Below are 20,503 nucleotides of genomic sequence, written 5' to 3' on the forward strand. Positions count from 1 at the left end.
ATCCACAGCTCACCTTAATCCATCCATACCTAACCTTTATCCACGTTGCCTAGTGGGTAGGAGCATTAGGCCAGTAACCGAAAGGTTGCTGGATCGAATCCCCGAGCTGACAAGGCAAAAATCTGTCGTTCTGCCCCTGAGGAAGGCAGTTAACCCACGGTTCCCCTGGTGCGGATGACGTGTATGTCTCTGAATTCCTCATCAGTCCAGGGGCATGTTAACTGGAAAATCAGCTGTGGTATGTTGTTTTCATTATTAATTCAAATGTATTTTTCACCGCTTTTTTCTCACAAATTTTGTGATATCCAATTGGTAGTTACAGTCTTGTAACATCACTGCAACTCCCGTACGGACTCGGGAGAGGCGCCCTGCTTCTTGACACATTGCTCGCTTAACCCCGGAAGCCAGCCGCACTAGCCCGCCACAAGGAGTCTAGAGTGCGATGAGACAAGGACATCCTGGCCGGCCAAACCCTGCCCTAATTCGGACAATGGTGGGCCAATTGTGCGCCGCCTCATGGGTCTCCTGGTCGCAGTCGGCTGCGACACAGCCTGGGATCGAACCCGGGAATGTAGTGACGCCTTTAGCACTGCGATGCAAGTACCTTTGAACATGCTGTGGTATGTTTGACTGTGTTTGAATGTGTGTGACTATTTGTGAGTGTGTATGTGTGTGTGTGTGTGTTGGTTCTTCTCTCCTTGTGGGGACCTACAATCTCCCAAACTCCCCACGACAATAGTAAAACAAGGAAAATTCTCCTTCGTTGGGACATGAGGACAAAGGCTATTTTAAGCTTAGGGGTTAGGTGTAGGGTACGAATTAGGGTTAGGGGTTAGTGGTTAGGTTTAGGGTTAGAAGTTAGGTTTAGGGTTTGGGTTAGGATTTTGAATGGAAATACATTTTGGGTCCCGACAAGGAAAGAAGAATAAAACGAGTGTGTGTGTGTACGCTCACATGCCTGTGTGTGTGTGTGTGTGTGTGTGTGTGTGTGTGTGTGTGTGTGTGTGTGTGTGTGTGTGTGTGTGTGTGTGTGTGTGTGTGTGTGTGTGTGTGTGTGTGTGTGTGTGTGTGTGCACGAGTGTGCATGTGTGTGAAGGCTTGAATCTTTGTGCAGCTGTTCTGCGAAATATCTGGGAGCAAGTCAAGCAGAGAATGCAACAGTGTGGGTGCTGAAAGGCTGAACTAAAGCCCACTGAACCTGTTGACACGTGGCTCCAAATGTTCTTACATCTCTATAGGGTCCAGTTGGTTCTGCAGGCACCAGACCATAATTGAGGTAACTGCAGCTCCCTGGGTGGGGTCACTGAATTAACTTCCCCCAATCATATCGCTTCACAGTGTCACACAACAAAAACTCAACTCAACTTGAGACCATCCTCACTCCGATCCATCAATCAGACATATAAACTACAGTTAACCTTTGTGGTCGTTTTTCAGCCGAAAAAGGGAAAGTCTATTGAAAATGCCTCATTCAATAACAGCATATCGTGAAATGGTTGATAAGGCCAACAATATTCTTCACAGTCCAATGAGGCGTTACATTTGTTCAGTAGGTAAACCAAATCAGGTTGGTGAGTTGACGGCAGCGTTAAAGCCTTGGCAGGTTCAGAAACAGATATTCATTTGTAAATATCTAGGTTGTTGTCATGCAGTCTTCCCAAGGCCCTGATAATGAAAGCCACAGGAGAGCCATACAATGTATTTCTGGAATTAATATAATATGCATTTCCTAGCCTTCTCCCTCTTTTTCAAGTGAAAGGCAGGCAGCTTTGAGGAGATTAGCGGATATGTGTAAATGGGGGGACGCTTTTGTGTTGGGCCATACAATGCAGCTTATCTCTGCCAGTCGTGAATTGATTTTCCTCCGGCCTTGGTTCCATTGGATCTGAGACTAGCGAGTGGAGACAAATTGGCCTGGTTCTGTCAGACATGTCTCTGGGATGACAACGAGGCGAGTAAGTGAGGTAATCTTACCTTTAAAAAAACAAATCCATCACTGGATACAGATACAAACTTGCGCTACCTCTGAGACAGAGACACTATTTTCATGATTTATTGTCTACTTATCCTTCGGTTTTAATGGGTTGCAAACAACTACAATGGAAGATTTTCCTTTTGATATTCCTTTTGATCAATGAAAATTGGGTCTATTGAAGGGACTAATGCGAGAGGTACACATTGTAAGCAAGTTCATTTTACTGTAGGAATTGGATGGCAGGTAGCCTAGTGGTTATTGCGTTGGGCCAAACAAGGTCGCTTGTTTGAATACCCGGGCTGACAAGGTGAAAATATGTTGATGTGCCCTTGAGCAAGGCACTTAAACCTAATTTGCTCCAGGGGTGCCGTACTACTATGGCTGACCCTGTAAAACAAGACATTTCTCTGCTGTATGTGACAAAAACAAAATTATACTATATATCAAAGACGATACACGATACGCTCAGAGAAGAGAGCGAAGAGAGAGAAAAAAATACACATTTAGAAGTTGTGTTCATTCAGAATAAAGTAATTAAGATTTCAATTAAGCCATTGAACATCGACAAGGATCGACTGTAGTTATCTGCAGTCTTAACCATCAGTCTAAATGAAGAGGACAAATACTGTGAGTAGTAGAATTGGCTGCAACTGTGCCGTCGATGCTGGCTCCTTGTAGTGACAGAGTGAAAATCTATTTACCTTAATGATGGAGGCTTTCCTGTTTCATTTAATTAAGTTTCAAAATTCGACCGACTACAGCAGAATTACCTTTGAGAAAAAGGCCCTTTTTCCTTCTTAAACATACACAGTAATTAATAGGGAGTCCATATTAGCGAACATAAATTATATTTTCTGCAAACCAAACTTTCATCATTATGATTACTGCACGAGGAAAAAATGTGTCCTTCGTCATGGTGACAGATTTACGGTCACAAGGTTTTGGTTAAAGAAACAGACAGGGTCATATGGAATGGTCTTATTGCCCGTGAACAATTGTGCCTGGTTCAGAGCTCACTCCATAAACACAGAATATATGACTTGCATGTTGAGGCCATGTTTGAACTTGTGTCATCATATTTGAGGTAAGTGCTTTAACACAAGAAAACCAAAGCATACTTTTCACATGATGACACCAAAGCATTCTTTGTAGATGACTTTGGGAATCTAAAAAAAAATGTCAGAGCAGGGGTAACTAATGCCCTGATTTCTCAGTTAGGGGAATACAGCTGAGGCTCTCTCCCCTTCCATTGCTAGTGCCTAAAACAAACAGGATGAAACACAGACATGATGAAACAGGCTCATAATTCATGCTATTGATTGATCACCTCGTTTAGCGGACAATTTATTCCACCAAAACCCACCTGCTACAGAGCCTCACAGGCACAATCCAGTATATCCAGCCTCAGAGACTGACAGGGATACGCAATACGCAACAATCAAAATAGAAAGGATAAATACCATAGCATTAGACTGCCATTTTCTATGGTAAATACAACGAGCAGGTGTAAGATAAACCTACATGAAAATATATGTATGCAGTGTACAATATATCATATCCTACTACTTAGTGTGCATGGAAGCATGTTTACATTGACCATGAGGTGACATATCCACAGTATCACTAACATGTAGATTGTTTCATGCTACATTTTTTCCATTAGTGGGGCCTTTGGTGTCAAGAGAAGGGCAGGTCATTTCCATACCGTCCACTTAGAAGCACCAAAGACGTTGATCGTCTGATTCGACACTTGATGAGAATAATAGAATAATGAGGGCATGCTGGTTCAGAAAGCCTGAAAAAAGAACATGTAAGTGTTTTTATTCAAAAAGCTTTGCCACCATCGTTCGGGAATAATGGTGTTCTTTGTGAGAGCACTTTCCATCAAAAGGGTAGTTCACAACTTGGTCATTGTGCAAAAGGCTTTACTGTACGTTTCCTGGGTAACACCGCCAATGCCTGTCGCTAAGGGGTCAGCAGCGCTTAGCAACACTTACGTCCATGGATTCATTTGGATTTCCTCTCATCTTGATACAAAAGATGAAAAGTCCCATGTATGCCGATTCAGCCTATCAAAGGTTTACATGTGTGCCATGTGTAATCTGCAACGTAAAGCATGCTGTCAAACAAAAATGCACAAAAACCCTTTACATTATCAAAGCAAATGCTTATTGAGTTTCAACGGCAAAGACCCTACTTATCATTTATTTGAAAGGCAGTGTGTATATGTGTGGGGGGTGTATCATACTGATTACTCTGGCTATGGCAGCACATTGTCTGCAGTACAAATCAAGCGGGGAAACAGATAAAAGACAGAAACAAGCAGGCATGCGTTTGAGCTGAATTACATCTACGCCTTTTGACGTGATACCAAATCACATTTCTGAAGGATATCCTACAGTTGGGGAATGTGATTGATGGATTGATGTGGATCAGCATGAATTATCATACAGTGTTGTCTAATCTTTATGCATATGTACCTTACAAAAAAGGTACTGCATTTCTCTTTGGATGCAGGTGGGATGTGGGCCATGCAAGATGCACCTGCTGCAGTAGAATTTAAATGACATGTATCCAGCAACGCCTGCAGGAAGACAGTATAACAGCGTAACAGTATCTATTCTATTTAGCTGGAGAAAATGAATGAATGGAAAAGCCAAAGTAGAGGCAGAGAGACGGAAGAGGTGGAGCATGGAAAGAGGATGGCATATATTTGACATCAAGTTGTATGTGGGCAGAGGCAAGGGCACAACCTTGTGTTGTATTTATGCAGGATGTGCTGTCAGACATATGTGTTGTTCTGGTCTGTTCACTGGTCTGTCTGTCTGAGGGCAAACTGTTGTTATCTGTCTGCATCACTTACACAGGGCTACTCGAGATCTGTGGCAGATACATCTTTCACATGCTGAACTGCACATCACGGGTCAAATTCACATACAACAGTCCTGGAAACACACACACACCAACATGGACACACGAGCCTCAGGGCTAGTTTCTCTGGTGAATGACAGCTCTATGTACTATATAGTGGACTTTTAAAATGTATTTACCAGGACAAACCAGCTGGCTCTAAATGTAGATAAGGGTGTACATACAGAGAGAGCATTGTGAGAGTGAGAAAGGCCAGGCGGCGGGAAACAGCAGAGAAGTGAGGGAGACGGGAGGGAGGCTTGTTGGTCCACTAGAACGGCCCCTCTCTCCCAAGGAGGGCCAGGAAGGGGCTCTCATTAGAAGAGAAGATCGTCACAGGGATAAGAGTGCTGATAAGAGGACAATTATGAGGCAGTGATGGGGTAATATGAGGGGTCTGGCTGTGTGTTTAGTTCCCATAGAATGAATCAAATCAAATCAAATCTGAGTTATATCTCTGTTAGTTCCCCCCCGAGTTCCCCCCCATTTGCATCATCAAGCAGGGCCAAAGTAGCCTGGGCGCCAGTTGTTTCTGCTCTCCTGTCAACTCCTTATGGAATTGTCATGCCAAACAATGACACGGAATACAAGGAGTGAAATGTTAACTAAGCAGACTGGTACCCAGGCTAGGGCCAAGGCTACAGCTGAGTCACAGAACAATCACTCAATCTCCGCATTACTCTACCTACAGTAGCAGTTTTATTAAAGCAAGACCTGACAGTGAAATCACATCCAACTGCAACATTCAACTACACTAGAAGTTGAAGTTGCCCTGTCTGGTAAAACATACTGTCACAGCTGGTGAACATGTCCAGCAGCATGTTTAACCTAACTAACCCCCACCTCAGTGGCCTCCCATTAGAGCAAAAGTGCTGACTGATACCTGAAAGTTCTCAGTGAGGGGGAGACTAAACAGCAGATGAAATTGATTGATTCAGCATTGCCCATCTGAGGCCACTCACAATTGCATTAGCATGGACCCCATGGCCTCAAAGTCACCTGACTGCAGCAGTCTTGACAGCCAATCGTCTTGATGGCCATACTGATTGATAGCCGTTGAGTGTGAGGGGAGGGAGGACAGCACACACCCCAGGAACTGAGTGTAATCTGCGGCATGTCTTCACTATGGCTAGATTACTATTCAGGAGAGATCCATCAGATAGGGGCAGAGCCAGAGAATAAGGGATGATGTGGCCCTAGCCCACTGTGTCACAGGTAATCACACTATCAATTCATCTAAAAATCCCCTCCAAACAGAGAGAGGGGAGAGGGGGGGGGAAGAAAGAGATAGACAGAGACAGCGGGTAGTAGCTACCAGTCAGAATGGGGGAGGGGAGTAGTAAAAAAACGTCAGGGCCTGAATATCAATCTCAAAGTGTGGTTTCTCTTTCTGCCAGATTGAGATGAAGCAGGGGAGTGTGAGGGAGGACTAACATTTACAGTTTAATGTTGTATACTCAATGTTTCAGCCTGTCCTTGCGTGTGGTAAAGAGCCTCGAATGTTTACCTTTAGGTTTTTTTAATACATTTTTTATTTAACCTTTATTTAACTAGGCAAGTCAGTTAAGAACAAATTCTTATTTACAATGACGGCCTACACAGGTGAAGTGATTAACACACTAGAGCCCATCTATTTAATGCTGATTTACTCACTATATTCATAGAGCTGTTGCATTGTTCACACAGCATCTGCAGCTTTATGCTTTGAACAATCCAAACCCCAATGCCCAATCCTCTAACCTTTGTGCACTCACTTAATGATTGTCTACCACAAAACTACTTTTCAATTTCATTTTAAATGCATAGCCACAGTGCGCGGGGCGGGGGTCAGAGAAAGACATAACGATGAGGGGGAGGAAATGAGTGGAAACAGATGGAAGGACAACAGTTGCTCTTCGCGGCAGGGTCCTTCCGAAGGCCTTCACAATGTAGTGCGCCAGACAGCATGTGTCAGCCAGGGAAAGGACAACAATCAATCCTAACCCGACCCGCTGGGGAAGGGCGTGTGTGCTGGATACGTGATCCTCATTATTAAATTGCCACGGGACATCAATTGTCCTGTCAAAGGACAGTGGCCCACAGCCTGACCTTTGACCGCCAGGGGTTAAGGGGGTTAGAGGGGAGACACTCCGTGGCAGAGGGCTAGTCAACCCCTACCCAAGGAACGCTCCAGCACCTCCACCCACACCACATTCCCTTTCCCTAGGTCACATTGTCCAACCAAATTAAGACCCACATCCTGTGACTGGCTAATTATTTTACAAGATTCCCTGGGGTTACTGAGACAACCAGATGGGTCACAGAAGGCAGCCGTCTGTAACATTACTACGAGACAGAGGGAGTAGGAGAGAAAGGGAGAGAGAGAGGGAGAGAGAGAGAGAGAGAGAGAGGGTGCTACGGAGCGAGAGAGAGAGAGAGAGAGAGAGAGGGGTAGAGAGGATACTCTCAATGTCAGCTCTTTGACATGCCACATTTTTCACTGGGATTGAGAAAACAAGTTTAATGCTCTGAATTGATGTCTTTGCTGATTTTGCGGATAACGTTTTTTTGTGATCAGTGACTCAATGGAAAGTCACCTTGATTTTTCTGCCTATTATTTCCATGAGACAGAGAGGAAGAGAGGGAGAGGGGAGGCATACTCTTTCTTTATACAAGCATTAGTAAAGGACCTGTGGAAAACTAGTTCAAAAGATCGGTATAAGAAAAAATAGTTTTTACACTGGACCAAGAACTCAAATCCAACAACAATTCACATAATCTTTAACAGTAAATACTGTATAAATAACAACATTCTGTAGGGCCTGGAAATAAGGCTGTCAGTGCGGGTAAGTCATAATTATAGGCCATGTACTCACTGAGGTGTTCTGGCACTGGATACATGAGCTGTTGAAGCGCACAGCTGGGATGCGTTGCATCTTGCCCTGGATGTTGAACACACACTCATAGTTCTTCTGTCCAGACTGAGGCTGAGGGAGGTTCCGGGCTCGCAGCGTGATTGGACGAATGATCCCTGCAGGTACCAGGATGTCACTGGTGGGCAGGATCTGGGGACAGCCCTGAAAATCAACAAACAAAGTTACAAATGAACACAGCTCATTTTCTTTGTAAACTCATCAGAATACGGGATGCCAGAACTGAATAATAAACATAATCATTCATTAAAACTTGGTCTCCATAGCTAAAGAAAATTTATTGATTCCAGTTTATTGAGCGGAGAGCAGCAGTGAGTTATGTCCATTAGCAGCTCTACTTCCCAACAAAGCAGAGGTACAGCCAACCAGATGTGAAAGATCTGCACAGAGGCCATTAAAAGTGGAATAGTTTGAAACCAAAGCAAACGGAGGTTAAAATCCCTATTACACAGCTGTTGGATCCATCTCTGATTTTATGAGCCACAAATCATACTGATGAAGCGGGAAATTAATATCTTCCTTAGTCCTACATGTCTGCCTGTGCTAGGGAAGTGAGCACAGCTCCAGAGCCCAGTTAGGGTCCAGGCATTTATTAAAGGGATTACTAGTGACATTGCGGGAAAGAACACATAAAGAATCTCGGAAGTCACAGGAAAGTCACTATTGATGCAATGATTACAATCCGAGAAAATTGCTGATGTGCCCATCCCCAACCGAGATACCACAGCAGGCTAATGTCCCTTCAGACCCCCTGTGTATTAAAGGATCCTTAGAAATAATCTGTTATCCATTTAGCGCTGAACAATAATCAAGGAGGCTGTAAAAGCAATTTGCCAGACTGGAGGTGATAAATCAGAGGCCTTGTCTGGGCAGGTGGAGGCGGCAAGCGACGAGGAAGGCGGTGGGGCGGAGGGGAGGGAGAGAAGCCTCTGTCTGCAGGAAAGATACACCGAGCACCAGCCAACACCATGGTAACAATGATGCAACTCCACAGCTCACACAGCCATAAATCTTGCGTCTGGCAAGCGATTTGTAAAGGTTTGTATATTGGTGCATCAATAAATCTCATTTTCATATTCTGTGGATGAAGAGAAAGATTTACTTCCTGCAGGGAGGTGGTGGTGGTGGTGGGCACAGGTGGTGGTGTTAGCAGGGTTCTGCCTGCAATATGAATCCGATTTATCAGCAGCGCCATTGAATAACCTCCATCTCCATAGTGAGGACAGAAGGCTTCAGACTGGAGATGGTTAGCCTTTTGGAAATGATGAATGGCTCAGATCGCTTCTCAACGCTGCTTTGTCAATTGGCAAATTGACGTTCAAAACACCAAATAGATCCACTGATATCACGTATGCCACATTGAGTCATCAGGGACCTAGCCTCAACACCTGGTTTGCCAGAAAATGCTAAATCATGTCCAGTATGACAAATGTATGCATCAAAGGTAATGTGAGTGAAAACATTTCTGAATAGCAAAACTTTCCCTGGTAACAGCCAAATACATTTGACCACATTTGTCCATTTTGACTGGATTCAAGAGAGGTCTGCCATGGTGAAAAATTAGATGAGACTAGTAACATCCTAGCAACCAGGCGATGGTGTACAGTAGCACATCTCTGATGGCCTAAGAGCTACTATCTTTGTAGAGAGCTCTATTCAATGGCTGACATATACAGTAGGTACAGTGGATCTGGTTACTTAGAGCCTGCTTATTGGATTTCATGGCTACCTACATCAGAGTAAAAGTAGCATCACAAAGATACTTTGAGAGGTTGGCACAACAGAAACACATGATTCATTTAACAGAGTAGTACAGTCTGTGACATATTTTAGGCAAGGACTCATGATGGAACTTAATGTTGTTTTTTTTCAATTATTTGAGTGGACACATTATAAAACCCCAAACTACTATTACATTGCTTCAGAAGTACTTATTTATGCTTCTTTTATCAGAAAAGCGAGTGTTTAATCCAAAATGTATCATTCTATTGGCCATTCAAAATAAACGTAAGCTTTCTCTAAGTCGCTACATAGAAATCCTGGTTCAGAATGAAACGACTGAACAAATGAACAGCGAAACAGCACAGGAAGAATGGAAAGAAATAGGTTTTGATGATGTTTTACTGGTAATGGGGACATACGTAAATGCCAACAAAATACCTTTTTGGTCAGTGTGGTGTGTGTGTGTAACCTTTATTTAACTAGGCAAGCCAGTTAAGAACAAATTGTTATTTACAATGACGGCCCGGATGACGCTGGGCCAATTGTGGGCAGCCCTATGGGACTCCCAATCACGGCCGGATGTGATACAGCCTGGATTCGAACCAGGGACTGTAGGTAGTGATGCCTCTTCCACTGAGATGAAGTGCCTTAGACCGCTGCGTCCATGTGTATGTGTTAACTATTTAACTGTACTAGTATGCTTAAAAGGCCGCTAAAATGTTTAAATATCGGTTATCGGTATCGTTTTTTTGGCAAGGAACATATTGGATATCGGTATAGGCCAAAAATGTAATATCGGTGCATCCCTATAAATATTCACAGTGTAGGTTGGAAAAAGTATGTGAACCCCTAGCTAATTGGAGTCAGAAGTCAGCTAACCTGGCGTCCAATCAATGAGACAGATTGGAGATGTTGGTTAGAGCTGCCTTGCCCTATAAAAAACCCTCACAAAATTTGACTGTGCTATTCACAAAAAGCATTTCCTGATGTGAACCATGCCTTGAACAAAAGAGATCTCAGAAGACCTAAGATTAAGAATTGTTGACAAAAGTATCTCTAAAAGCCTTGATGTTCATCAGTCCACGGTAAGGCAAATTGTCTATAAATGGAGAAAGTTCAGCACTGTTGCTACTCTTCCCAAGAAGTGGCCATCCTGCAAAGATGACTGCAGGTGCTCAATGACGTTAAGAAGAAGCCTAGAGTGTCAGCTAAAGAAATCTTTGGAACATGCTAACATCTCTGTCGACGAGTCTACGATACATAAAACACTAAACAAGAATGGTGTTAATGGGAGGACACCACAGAAGAAGCCACTGCTGTCCAACAAAAACATTGCACATCTGAAGTTAGAAAAATTGCACCTGGATGTTCCACAGTGCTACTGGCAAAATATTCTGTGGACAGGTGAAACTACAGTTGAGTTGTTTGGAAGGAACACACAACACTATGTGTGGAGAAAAAAGGCACAACACACCAACAACAAAACCTCATCCCAACTGCAAAGTATGGTGGAGGAAGCATCATGATTTGGGGCTGCTTTGCTGCCTCAGGGCCTGGACAGCTCGCTATCATCGACGGAAAAATTAACAACCTAAGTTTATCAAGACATTTTGCAGGAGAATGTAATCTGTACGCCAATTGAAGCTCAACAGAAGTTGAGTGATGCAACAGGACAACGACCCAAAACACAGAAGTAAATCAATAACAGAATGGCTTCAACAGAAGAAAATACGCCTTCTGGAGTGGCCCAGTCAGTCCTAACCTCAACCCAATTGAGATGCTGTGGCATGACCTCAAGAGAGCAGTTCACACCAGACATCCCAAGAATATTGCTGAACTGAACAGTTTTGTAAAAAGGAATGGTCCAAAATTCCTCCTGACTGTTATGTAGATCTGATCCGCAACTATGATGTCTAAACCGGTTATTATCCTGGCTGGGTTCAGTATGATGTCTAAACTGGTTATTATCCTGGCTGGGTTCTGTAGGATGTCTAAACCGGTTATTATCCTGGCTGGGTTCTGTAGGATGTCTAAACTGGTTATTATCCTGGCTGGGTTCTGTAGGATGTCTAAACCGGTTATTATCCTGGCTGGGTTCTGTAGGATGTCTAAACTGGTTATTATCCTGGCTGGGTTCAGTATGATGTCTAAACTGGTTATTATCCTGGCTGGGTTCAGTATGATGTCTAAACTGGTTATTATCCTGGCTGGGTTCAGTATGATGTCTAAACTGGTTATTATCCTGGCTGGGTTCAGTATGATGTCTAAACTGGTTATTATCCTGGCTGGGTTCTGTATGATGTTTAAACTGGTTATTATCCTGGCTGGGTTCAGTATGATGTCTAAACTGGTTATTATCCTGGCTGGGTTCTGTATGATGTCTAAACTGGTTATTATCCTGGCTGGGTTCTGTAGGATGTCTAAACTGGTTATTATCCTGGCTGGGTTCTGTAGGATGTCTAAACTGGTTATTATCCTGGCTGGGTTCTGTATGATGTCTAAACTGGTTATTATCCTGGCTGGGTTCAGTATGATGTCTAAACTGGTTATTATCCTGGCTGGGTTCAGTATGATGTCTAAACTGGTTATTATCCTGGCTGGGTTCTGTATGATGTCTAAACTGGTTATTATCCTGGCTGGGTTCTGTATGATGTCTAAACTGGTTATTATCCTGGCTGGGTTGAGGTTATTGCTGCCAAAGGAGGGTCAACCAGTTATTAAATCCAAGGGTTCACATACTTTTCCACCCTGCACTGTGAATATTTACAATTTACACGGTGTGTTCAATTAAGACATGAAAACGTATAATTGCTTGTGTGTTATTAGGTTATGCAAACTGTGTTTGTCTATTGTTATGACCTAGTTGAAGATCAGATCAAATTTTATGACCAATTTATGCAGAAATCCAGGTATTTCCAAAGGGTTCACAGACTTTTTCTTGCCACTGTATATTTTGTTGCGAATGCAGCTAGCTAGTTTAGCCTACTCAAACAATAGGCTCAAACAGAGTGATGCTATGCTAGCTAGCTGGCTATGGCTATCCAACACTGGACCTCTTCCAAGTCAAGGTAAGGTTTTGGTTGTATAAATGTATTGCCATTGGGACCAGCCGGTGTAACTGCTAAACTTCTTGCTGACTGTACACTGTACTCCATGATTGTAGTAGGTTTACTAACAAGTTAATTCTAGTAGCTATGTTGACTATGGCATTAGCTAATATGGTGACAACGATGTAAGCTGTGTGTAGCGGTTAGCGGATATGATATGAAAGTTTGGCTTGTAACGTTTTTTTTACCTGGTCAGTGACAGCTGATGTGTTTTGCGCTGAAGTCCACAAGCGAAGTGAAAACGTGAGAGGAGGAGAGCATGTAGACGCGAGAAGGAATTATACAAGCAAAAATATCATGCTGTTTGTATGTGATCAGGGCTGTATTCATTCTGCCGATTGTGTTGAAAATCGTTTCTTAAACGCAAGTAAACGGAATGAAACGGGGATAAACATACCTGAATTTGTCCAACGGAAACTCTTGTTTGTAACTGTTGGACTAATGATTACACCCTAGATCAGCTAGATGTAGGCAAGAGCGTACAAGGCGGTATAGAATCTGTCACTGTCTGTCACCATGATTACTTTAATTTTCCTCTCGACCTTGAACGTTGTAAACGTTCAATCATAGGCTTGGTTGTAGCAACCTCATGATGGGTAAAGTGAAAACTTGAGTCTCATGTAGTAGCTTAAACCTATCAATGTTACATTGAGCTGGGTGAATGGAATATGAATGACAGTCATCCAATATGCTGTAATAGCCATGCTCATAACAAAAGATTTGTCCTCCCTCATCTTAAACCGCATGACTGCCACTGCTGGCTATGCTATAAGACATGTAATACATGTGAGGCTAATGCAATAAGCCATGTAATAGAGGAGCAGTCCCTCCTCGGTGGTAGGCCTACAGTAAAGTAACAGTATAGTCTCTGAGGCAGCTGTATATTCTCCCCCAGCAGGGCCGTTCCCTAATGCTGATTAGCACCCCATTAAGAAAGCCCGGGAGTTTACAGCCTGTTGACAGTGTTTCCATTAACCTTATTGTGCATATCCCAGTTATCATACAGCTAAGCACTTTTCTCTGTTGAAACATTAAAAGCCAGAGACGGTAGTGAGGTATAATTTTTCTCTCGCCTTCTCTCTCTCTCTCTCTCTCTCTCTCTCTCTCTCGCTCGCTCACTCTCTGAAAGCAGTGACTAGCAAAATCGGGCTGTTGCTGCTTACATATACGTACATTTCTCCGTCACCATTGCTTAGCCACTGTTCTTTCTCTTTTCTATTTCTCCTCTCTTAATCCCATTTACAGTCTCCATTCGCTGTAATCCTTGAAATGGGCTCCCTACGCGTGGTAGAAAAAACCACAACCATCCAAATCATCTGAGAGCTGCTCCAATTAAACGCTAGCTACACGGCAGGCTCCTAATTCTTCCTAATCAAACTCAAACTAGTAGCTTCTAAACTCAACGTGGGAAATATATGGATTGAACACTGTCAGTTTGCTATTCTGGACTCCAGCATCTTCTACAATTTATGGAAAGATTTTTATTTTATTTTACTAATAGAAAAGCAACCATCTTAAAAAAAAAAAAGAACTGTTATGATATCATAGCTGACATGGAAATAACCCTTGATGACAGAGAAGGATTCAAGCCACTTTGTGCCACAAAGACCGGTAGACTGAGGCAATAGAAAGTTCTCACATATAGGCTGTTACCAATAACAAAGCATGCAGGGAACCAATCTGATCTTGATGTTTTACTTGCAAAGTGTTTTGTAGCTTATCTTTCTTGTTTGGCATGTGAAGAGAAGACAGGGGGGGGGGGTTCTTATGCTTCTCCTCAGTGGGTTGTACAGTGGCCTCTGGTAACACAGTGAGTAATGGGCCAACTTGATTTCTGTGGCCGTGGAGGGGGCTCGGTAATGGGCTGCTGGTGACAGATGCACACAGTGTCACTTCCTGTCTTGCTGAGGCACTGAACCTCTTTTGCCGTCCCCACCGCTGAGTGCCAGGACCACTGCCATGCTTCCTGCCGGGCTAATGGCTCCTCGGTCACTCATCCCATAATTAATTACTGGGCCATCACTCGTTAATAAAGGGCCGTCCCTCTGAGACACAGCACCGAGGGGAACAGAGGGCTGTTTTCGAGAGCCCAGCAGAGCGCTGTTTGATCTCAGGGGCCCTCTGGGAAAGGCCAATATGAAAATGTGTCTTTGAGCTCTCACTAAATATTAGGAGTCCCAGTGAGACGCTCCCCCTGAGCTGGCGAGGAGCTCCCTTTAAGGTTAAAGATCTGCATGGTGTAATTAACTTTAGTGTAATGATTAATGTGGGGGGAAATGTGGGACGGAGCAGGCAGCACAGTATCTATCTGCCAGCCTGTCTGTCTGTTGGGCTCTGTAGCTGGCTGGCTGGTTGGGCCAGAAGATTTTCTTAAGATGGAAAATCGATTCCTACTCCGATACTCTCAACTGAGGAGCTGAGGCTGAGAATAAAAGAGCATCCTTGGCCGTGAACAACTCCGCTATCTCTCGGTTTAACCAACCAATTAATGTAGTAAATAAGGAACCTTTCTCATCACAAAGCCTGTTTCCAAACTCTGTATGCAAGATTTGGACTCTACCCTTACATTTGCAGCACAGCAACTTTTTAAACCCATATCAGGTTTCAGTCATTCAAAACATTCCCCTCTCAGAAACCAAACAGTTTACGGCTGTTGGTCCCCACAGGGATGACTTTTCCCACCCTAATGAACCTGATGAAGGACCAGTAATGAGCTATATATCTCATGTCAATAGTAGTCATTATCACATCACTGAATACACCAACTAATGACGCTACCTAATCTAAATGACAACACATGACTAAGGGCAAGAACATTTAACATTTGCCTGTAGATACATACAGAATGAAACTTTTATTCAGGGGGGAAGGGGGTTGCTTTTTATTTCTAATTTCCTGTGAGCCATGCATCCTTGTGGAGGACAGTGAGTTTGGACGGAGTTCAGTTCTGATCCAGTCCTATCTCTCTCTGCGCACTCCTGGAATGAAGTAGGTCACTGTGCTGTGGATTATACAGTAGGATCTGGCGGGCTGGCGTGTCCTTGGAGAGACATGGGGGAGAAACCTGTTCAGAGCAGAGCAGCACATCTCCTCCCCCCAGCCCATAGCCCTCTCTCTTTCTGTTTGTCTGTTTGGAGTGCCCCCGCTGTTTCTCTGAAGCACCTCTCCAACCCAAGGCCAACAAAGCCCTGGTAGCACATTGGAGAATAGGGCTGCAGATGAGACACGCTCCACCGACACAATCACACACATGCATATGCAACCAGAGAGATAGACACACTAGAGGGCTACATTCCTGCGGGACCTGCATGTCCCGACAAAGATCATTGCTTCATGGTCTGTATTTTTTGACCTGCGGTTGGGAGCGGGCGGTCAAACAGACAGCTTTGGGATTAAAATATTTGTGTTGTCCCGCAAATCATTTGGAAACGGTTGTCTTTCTGCTTTGTATGCGCTAGCCTAGGCCAGGGAAGGGCAACTCCAGTCCTCTGGGTCTGATTGGTGTCACACTTTTGCCCCAGCTAACACACCTGACTCCAATAATCAACTAATCATGATCTTCACTTTAGAGTGTGATTAGTTTAATCAACTGTGTTTGCTAGGGATGGGGGAAATGTGTGACACCACTCCAGGCCCCCGAGGACTGGAGTTACCCATCCCTGGCATACCTCTTGTATTAAAAACACATCTTTGTTGCATTATTCACACTCAGAATTCGCTGCTTCAAGTTAGTAGCCTACCTCTCCTCTCCTAGTTGGGCGTGCGAGATCAAGTGTGCCTACTATATGTGTAGTCTACAGGTTCAGTAGCCATACGTGGTGCGCGTGTGGTCTCAATTCAATAGAGCAGGCTATAGCCTATGCATGGACGGAGAAGAACGGGGCAGTTAGCTATCCAAGGAAATGTACTTCACAAATATGATTAGCCTCTAGTTTACTATATTGTCTAGAAATAAATATTGGTCAACCATATTTGTCTCCGTCTGAAAATCTTCCCTCCCCTAAAAGGTAGGGTATAAAACGTAGCTCACGAGAAAGTGCAAGTCTCTCCAACTCTTCTCTCTTGAAACTATGTCTAGCCTATTGGCTGATATTGCCCAGTAATACAGATAGCCTATATAATGGGCCATGTGAGAACCTCTGCTAATTTAACATTTTCTTTGGTTATTTATGCACATTTTGATATTGCCGCGACCATGGCTGGCAAGTGAGCTGCGTCACATTCACCTAAAATAACATTGGATATATAACGTGGGAAATAATGTGGGACTGCGGTTGGTTCCGGAACCAGTTCTTGCGGTAGCGAGTGGGAGTCAGACAGAAAGTCAGCGGGTGTGGGCAGGTGTGGTATGAAAAGCAGCTGGTGGGAGCGGGTTGAATAAATCAGTCCCACACAGACCTCTAACACACACACATATGCACACAGAGACAGAGATAGACACAGACACGTGCACGCACACAGATCCACACAGTAATATCTAAAACTTAAAACCTGAACAACTGACATTGACCACTGGACAGAAATACAATCCGTTGAATAGACCACTGTGCTAAGTACAAAAAACGCACTCTGGCAGCCGGCTTACGTCAAAATAGATTTCCCCCTCTGCTTTACTTTACAGCAAATGACAGTGAACTTGTTTAATCACAACATACCAGTCCAAGCCTACTTCTAAAATCCTCTTATGATATGTGTGCTCGTTTGTGAATCACCCTCTCTTTCTCTGTGGGTGTGGAGGAAGAGGAGACAATACTGACCTGCTTCTCCACCATATTCCCCCTCCAGTATCAACAGTGCATGAGTCACTCTTTTTCGCTGAGTAATTCCTTTTTTTTCGAGGGAGATAAGGAGATTGTCAATCGTGGTGCTGGGGGCAAGGAGGCTGGGGGAGGCAGTGACGGGCGGGCTGGCACATCCCTGCCGCCCTGCTGCTGGCTGCCTCTGTCTGATAAGCCTAGATAAGGCATCGCTTTGATGTTCAGTTAAGTGTCAAATTAAAATGTGCCAAAAGCCGAAGGGAGTGTGTTTCCACCCCCCTGTTACAAAGGGACGCTGCTCCTCTTTTCTCTTAACTTCTCTCCCCTACCCCCAGTCACCCCTGATCCATATTCTGAACAGAGATGGCTCTTCTTGTAAAGTAAGGTGGTTGTTAATTAGGGGATGTATTCTTATATGATGCTTGTATTAGTCTCCAACGTCTGTCAAATTACTGTTTCATCTTCTGTCTCCAATTCATTACGATTCATCCATTATGATTCTCCTGCTAAGAATACAGAATAATGAGGGCAATTTGCTTTATTCTGTTTGTTTCAACGTTCATTGCTAATCTATCAACATTTTGTGTTATCAATCATGTTTGAACAGAACATGGAAGTTTACAAGCTGGTAGAATCTTCTGTGAGAAGACAACAACAGCAGATTGGGGCCTGTCTGCAACCCAGTCATATAAAGGGTGTTAAGGTTCTGTATGGCATCTCTTGCTGAAAAACAACCACCGCAATAAAGCTACAGTGTTAAGTCTGAGCCTCTCAATACCCTCCTTATATACTGCTGCCCTGAGATTCTCAGCTGGTCTGTGGCCCAGTCAAGTGTGTAATCAATGTGTTCTGAGACACTGAGAAAGAGAGCGAGGGGGTAAGGATTGATGCAAAGCCATTATGAGATCCAGCCTTTTTTTTGCGCAATTACTCTGGTGTCACTCTCTGTCACAGTAAAGCATAAATTGGCCTAGTTTGATGGTTTGACACTCTCAGGGGCATTGGGGAATGAGCAGAGGCATATAAACGATGTAGGTTTTTATATATAACATCAAATAAATACACATTGTTCCAGATATTATGACGTACAACGGAAATAAAAAAACGTATTGTTAAACCACATCATAGCACATTAGTTTATTGTTAACCAAGAAGCTAGTGACCTTTCTGGTCAGTTCGCTAGTCAGCTCATGCTCTTCTTTCCTGCAATTTTTTTGAGGGGAATACTACAACCCATCTTAAAGTGCCTGCATGTAAACGAAGGAAATTACATTTGCTTTGAAAAGATGGTCGAACAAAACTTCTATGGTTCAATATGACAAAGAATGCCAAGTTTACGACTGAATTGGACTTTAAGACCACTCCAGCAAGTTAGTTCCCAAACAGTGCCGACAATGTGTCCCGGTCGTAGTGAATGCTCCGATTGTGTGGATCACACACACAACATTGGGACCAGTGTGTTAGACTATGGGGTCAGCCAGACCTAGGTTCACAGGACCATGACCAGGTTGGATTCTCCACGGGCTGTAAAGGGCCACAGCGCTGAGGTCATATGAATAATAAAAGCAGACAGGCATGGACAGCCTTCCTGTCACCCCGGGGGCCTCATCCTGTGTTCAGTCTGCTGTAAGATGCCATTTATTAGTGTCTGTTTGGGAAGTATAGTCTCTTACCTCCACGCTGCTGACGCGTCCCTCCTGGAAGGAGCACTCAGCCAGGTTGTTGGTGCAGATGTGGCGGTATTTACACCAGTTGCAGGGGAAGGGGCTGCTCACACAGGAGGTGCACCTGTGGAGAGAAGGGGGAGAGGGTGAACTCTCAGATTTTACAGCCTGACTTTGACTAAAGAGATCTACTGTCTGTGTGGATGAGAAGGGCTGCCTACAGATCTCCTGGTCAATATGTCATCACCCTCTCTGGTAAGCCTGCAGGGCCAATGGGCTAGGCTAGCATCATATTCTAGCTGCCTTTCAATTAGAAGTTAGAAATGAATTACAGCCTGAAAAGCTGTTTCATCTGCAATCAAAATGATGATTCCAATTAAATAATGCATCTAAGGACTATGAAATACCTGTGGACAACTGACAGTCCCACCATCAACAATAGGCAACACGGGTAAACGTCAGACTCTCAACGCATTGTAGGAGGACAGAATAAAAAATCAAGTGGTTTCCTTTCATGCTCGTTCCACTCTTACTCTGAGCCTTTCTGCGTTCCCCTCCGCCCCTCCTCCGCACTAAAGCCTATTGCATTCTGAGCACAAAAAGGTCTGCATGAGGAGAGGAACATCCACTTTGTCCCATACTAATCATAGCCTTCCTCTGGAGGCACGGTTCAAATCCCCTTTGGAGGGTACTCAGCAGTCTGCTCACACTGACTCCTTAGCTACACTGCACTGTATAATCTCCAGGCTGACTGCTGCCTCCCTGTCGGTGTGGGGGATATCGGAAAGCATTTTGCAGGCAAGCCACATTTCATATACACCTGGAAATAATACCAAAACATTTTCAATACGGCGGACTGGCTACTTGTCAACCATGTTAATATCGCATTTGAGTCAGTGTATTCGTAGAGATTTACAATGCCTGCTCCACACATATCGTATACCTCAGCAGCCCTGACTCTTGTAAAGGGAATGAAAATGCCTGCTTTAACATGAGAACAATGAGTACCAGTGGCTGTAGGCTGGTGCAGTGCTGCCTTCCACTGCAGAGGGAGGGGATTTGTTGTAAATACTGTGTGCAGATCAGCATGTCTTGACTGAAATATGCAATATGCTGCGTCAGGGGTATAAACTCCATCAATTCACTTTGGTCTAATTTCAGTGAAGCCTGAGAAACACAGCACAGCCAAAACTTGACACACTGATGAAGTGAGTTTCCTCCCTAACATCATTGCTTGGAAGTGGATTCAGTAGCCTATCGGAGTGGTGTTTCTGGAAACTGGTCAAATCAAATGTTATTAATCACATGCTTCGTAAACAATAGGTATAGACTAAAAGTGAATGCGTACTTACGGGCCCTTCCCAACAATGCAAAGAGAAAGAAAATAGAAAAGTAATAACACATAATTGTCACGCCCTGACCGTAGAGAGCTTTTTATGTCTCTATTTTGGTTTGG

At 43.9% G+C, this 20,503-nt stretch overlaps 1 protein-coding gene across 1 annotated transcript in view; it reads right to left on the bottom strand.

The window, feature by feature from the left end:
• LOC120058914 (plexin A3) overlaps positions 1-20,503 on the bottom strand; it is a 120,870-nt gene that overhangs the window by 27,029 nt on the left and 73,338 nt on the right. The window contains exons 8-9 of the mRNA XM_039007663.1: positions 19,057-19,171; positions 7,741-7,941 (exon numbers count right to left, since the gene is read on the bottom strand). Of these exons, the coding sequence (XP_038863591.1) occupies positions 7,741-7,941; positions 19,057-19,171 (316 nt within the window). The remainder of the gene's footprint in view (positions 1-7,740; positions 7,942-19,056; positions 19,172-20,503) is intronic.

Source organism: Salvelinus namaycush, chromosome 14 (genome assembly GCF_016432855.1).
Source record: "Salvelinus namaycush isolate Seneca chromosome 14, SaNama_1.0, whole genome shotgun sequence".
Classification (NCBI taxonomy): Eukaryota; Metazoa; Chordata; class Actinopteri; order Salmoniformes; family Salmonidae; genus Salvelinus; species Salvelinus namaycush.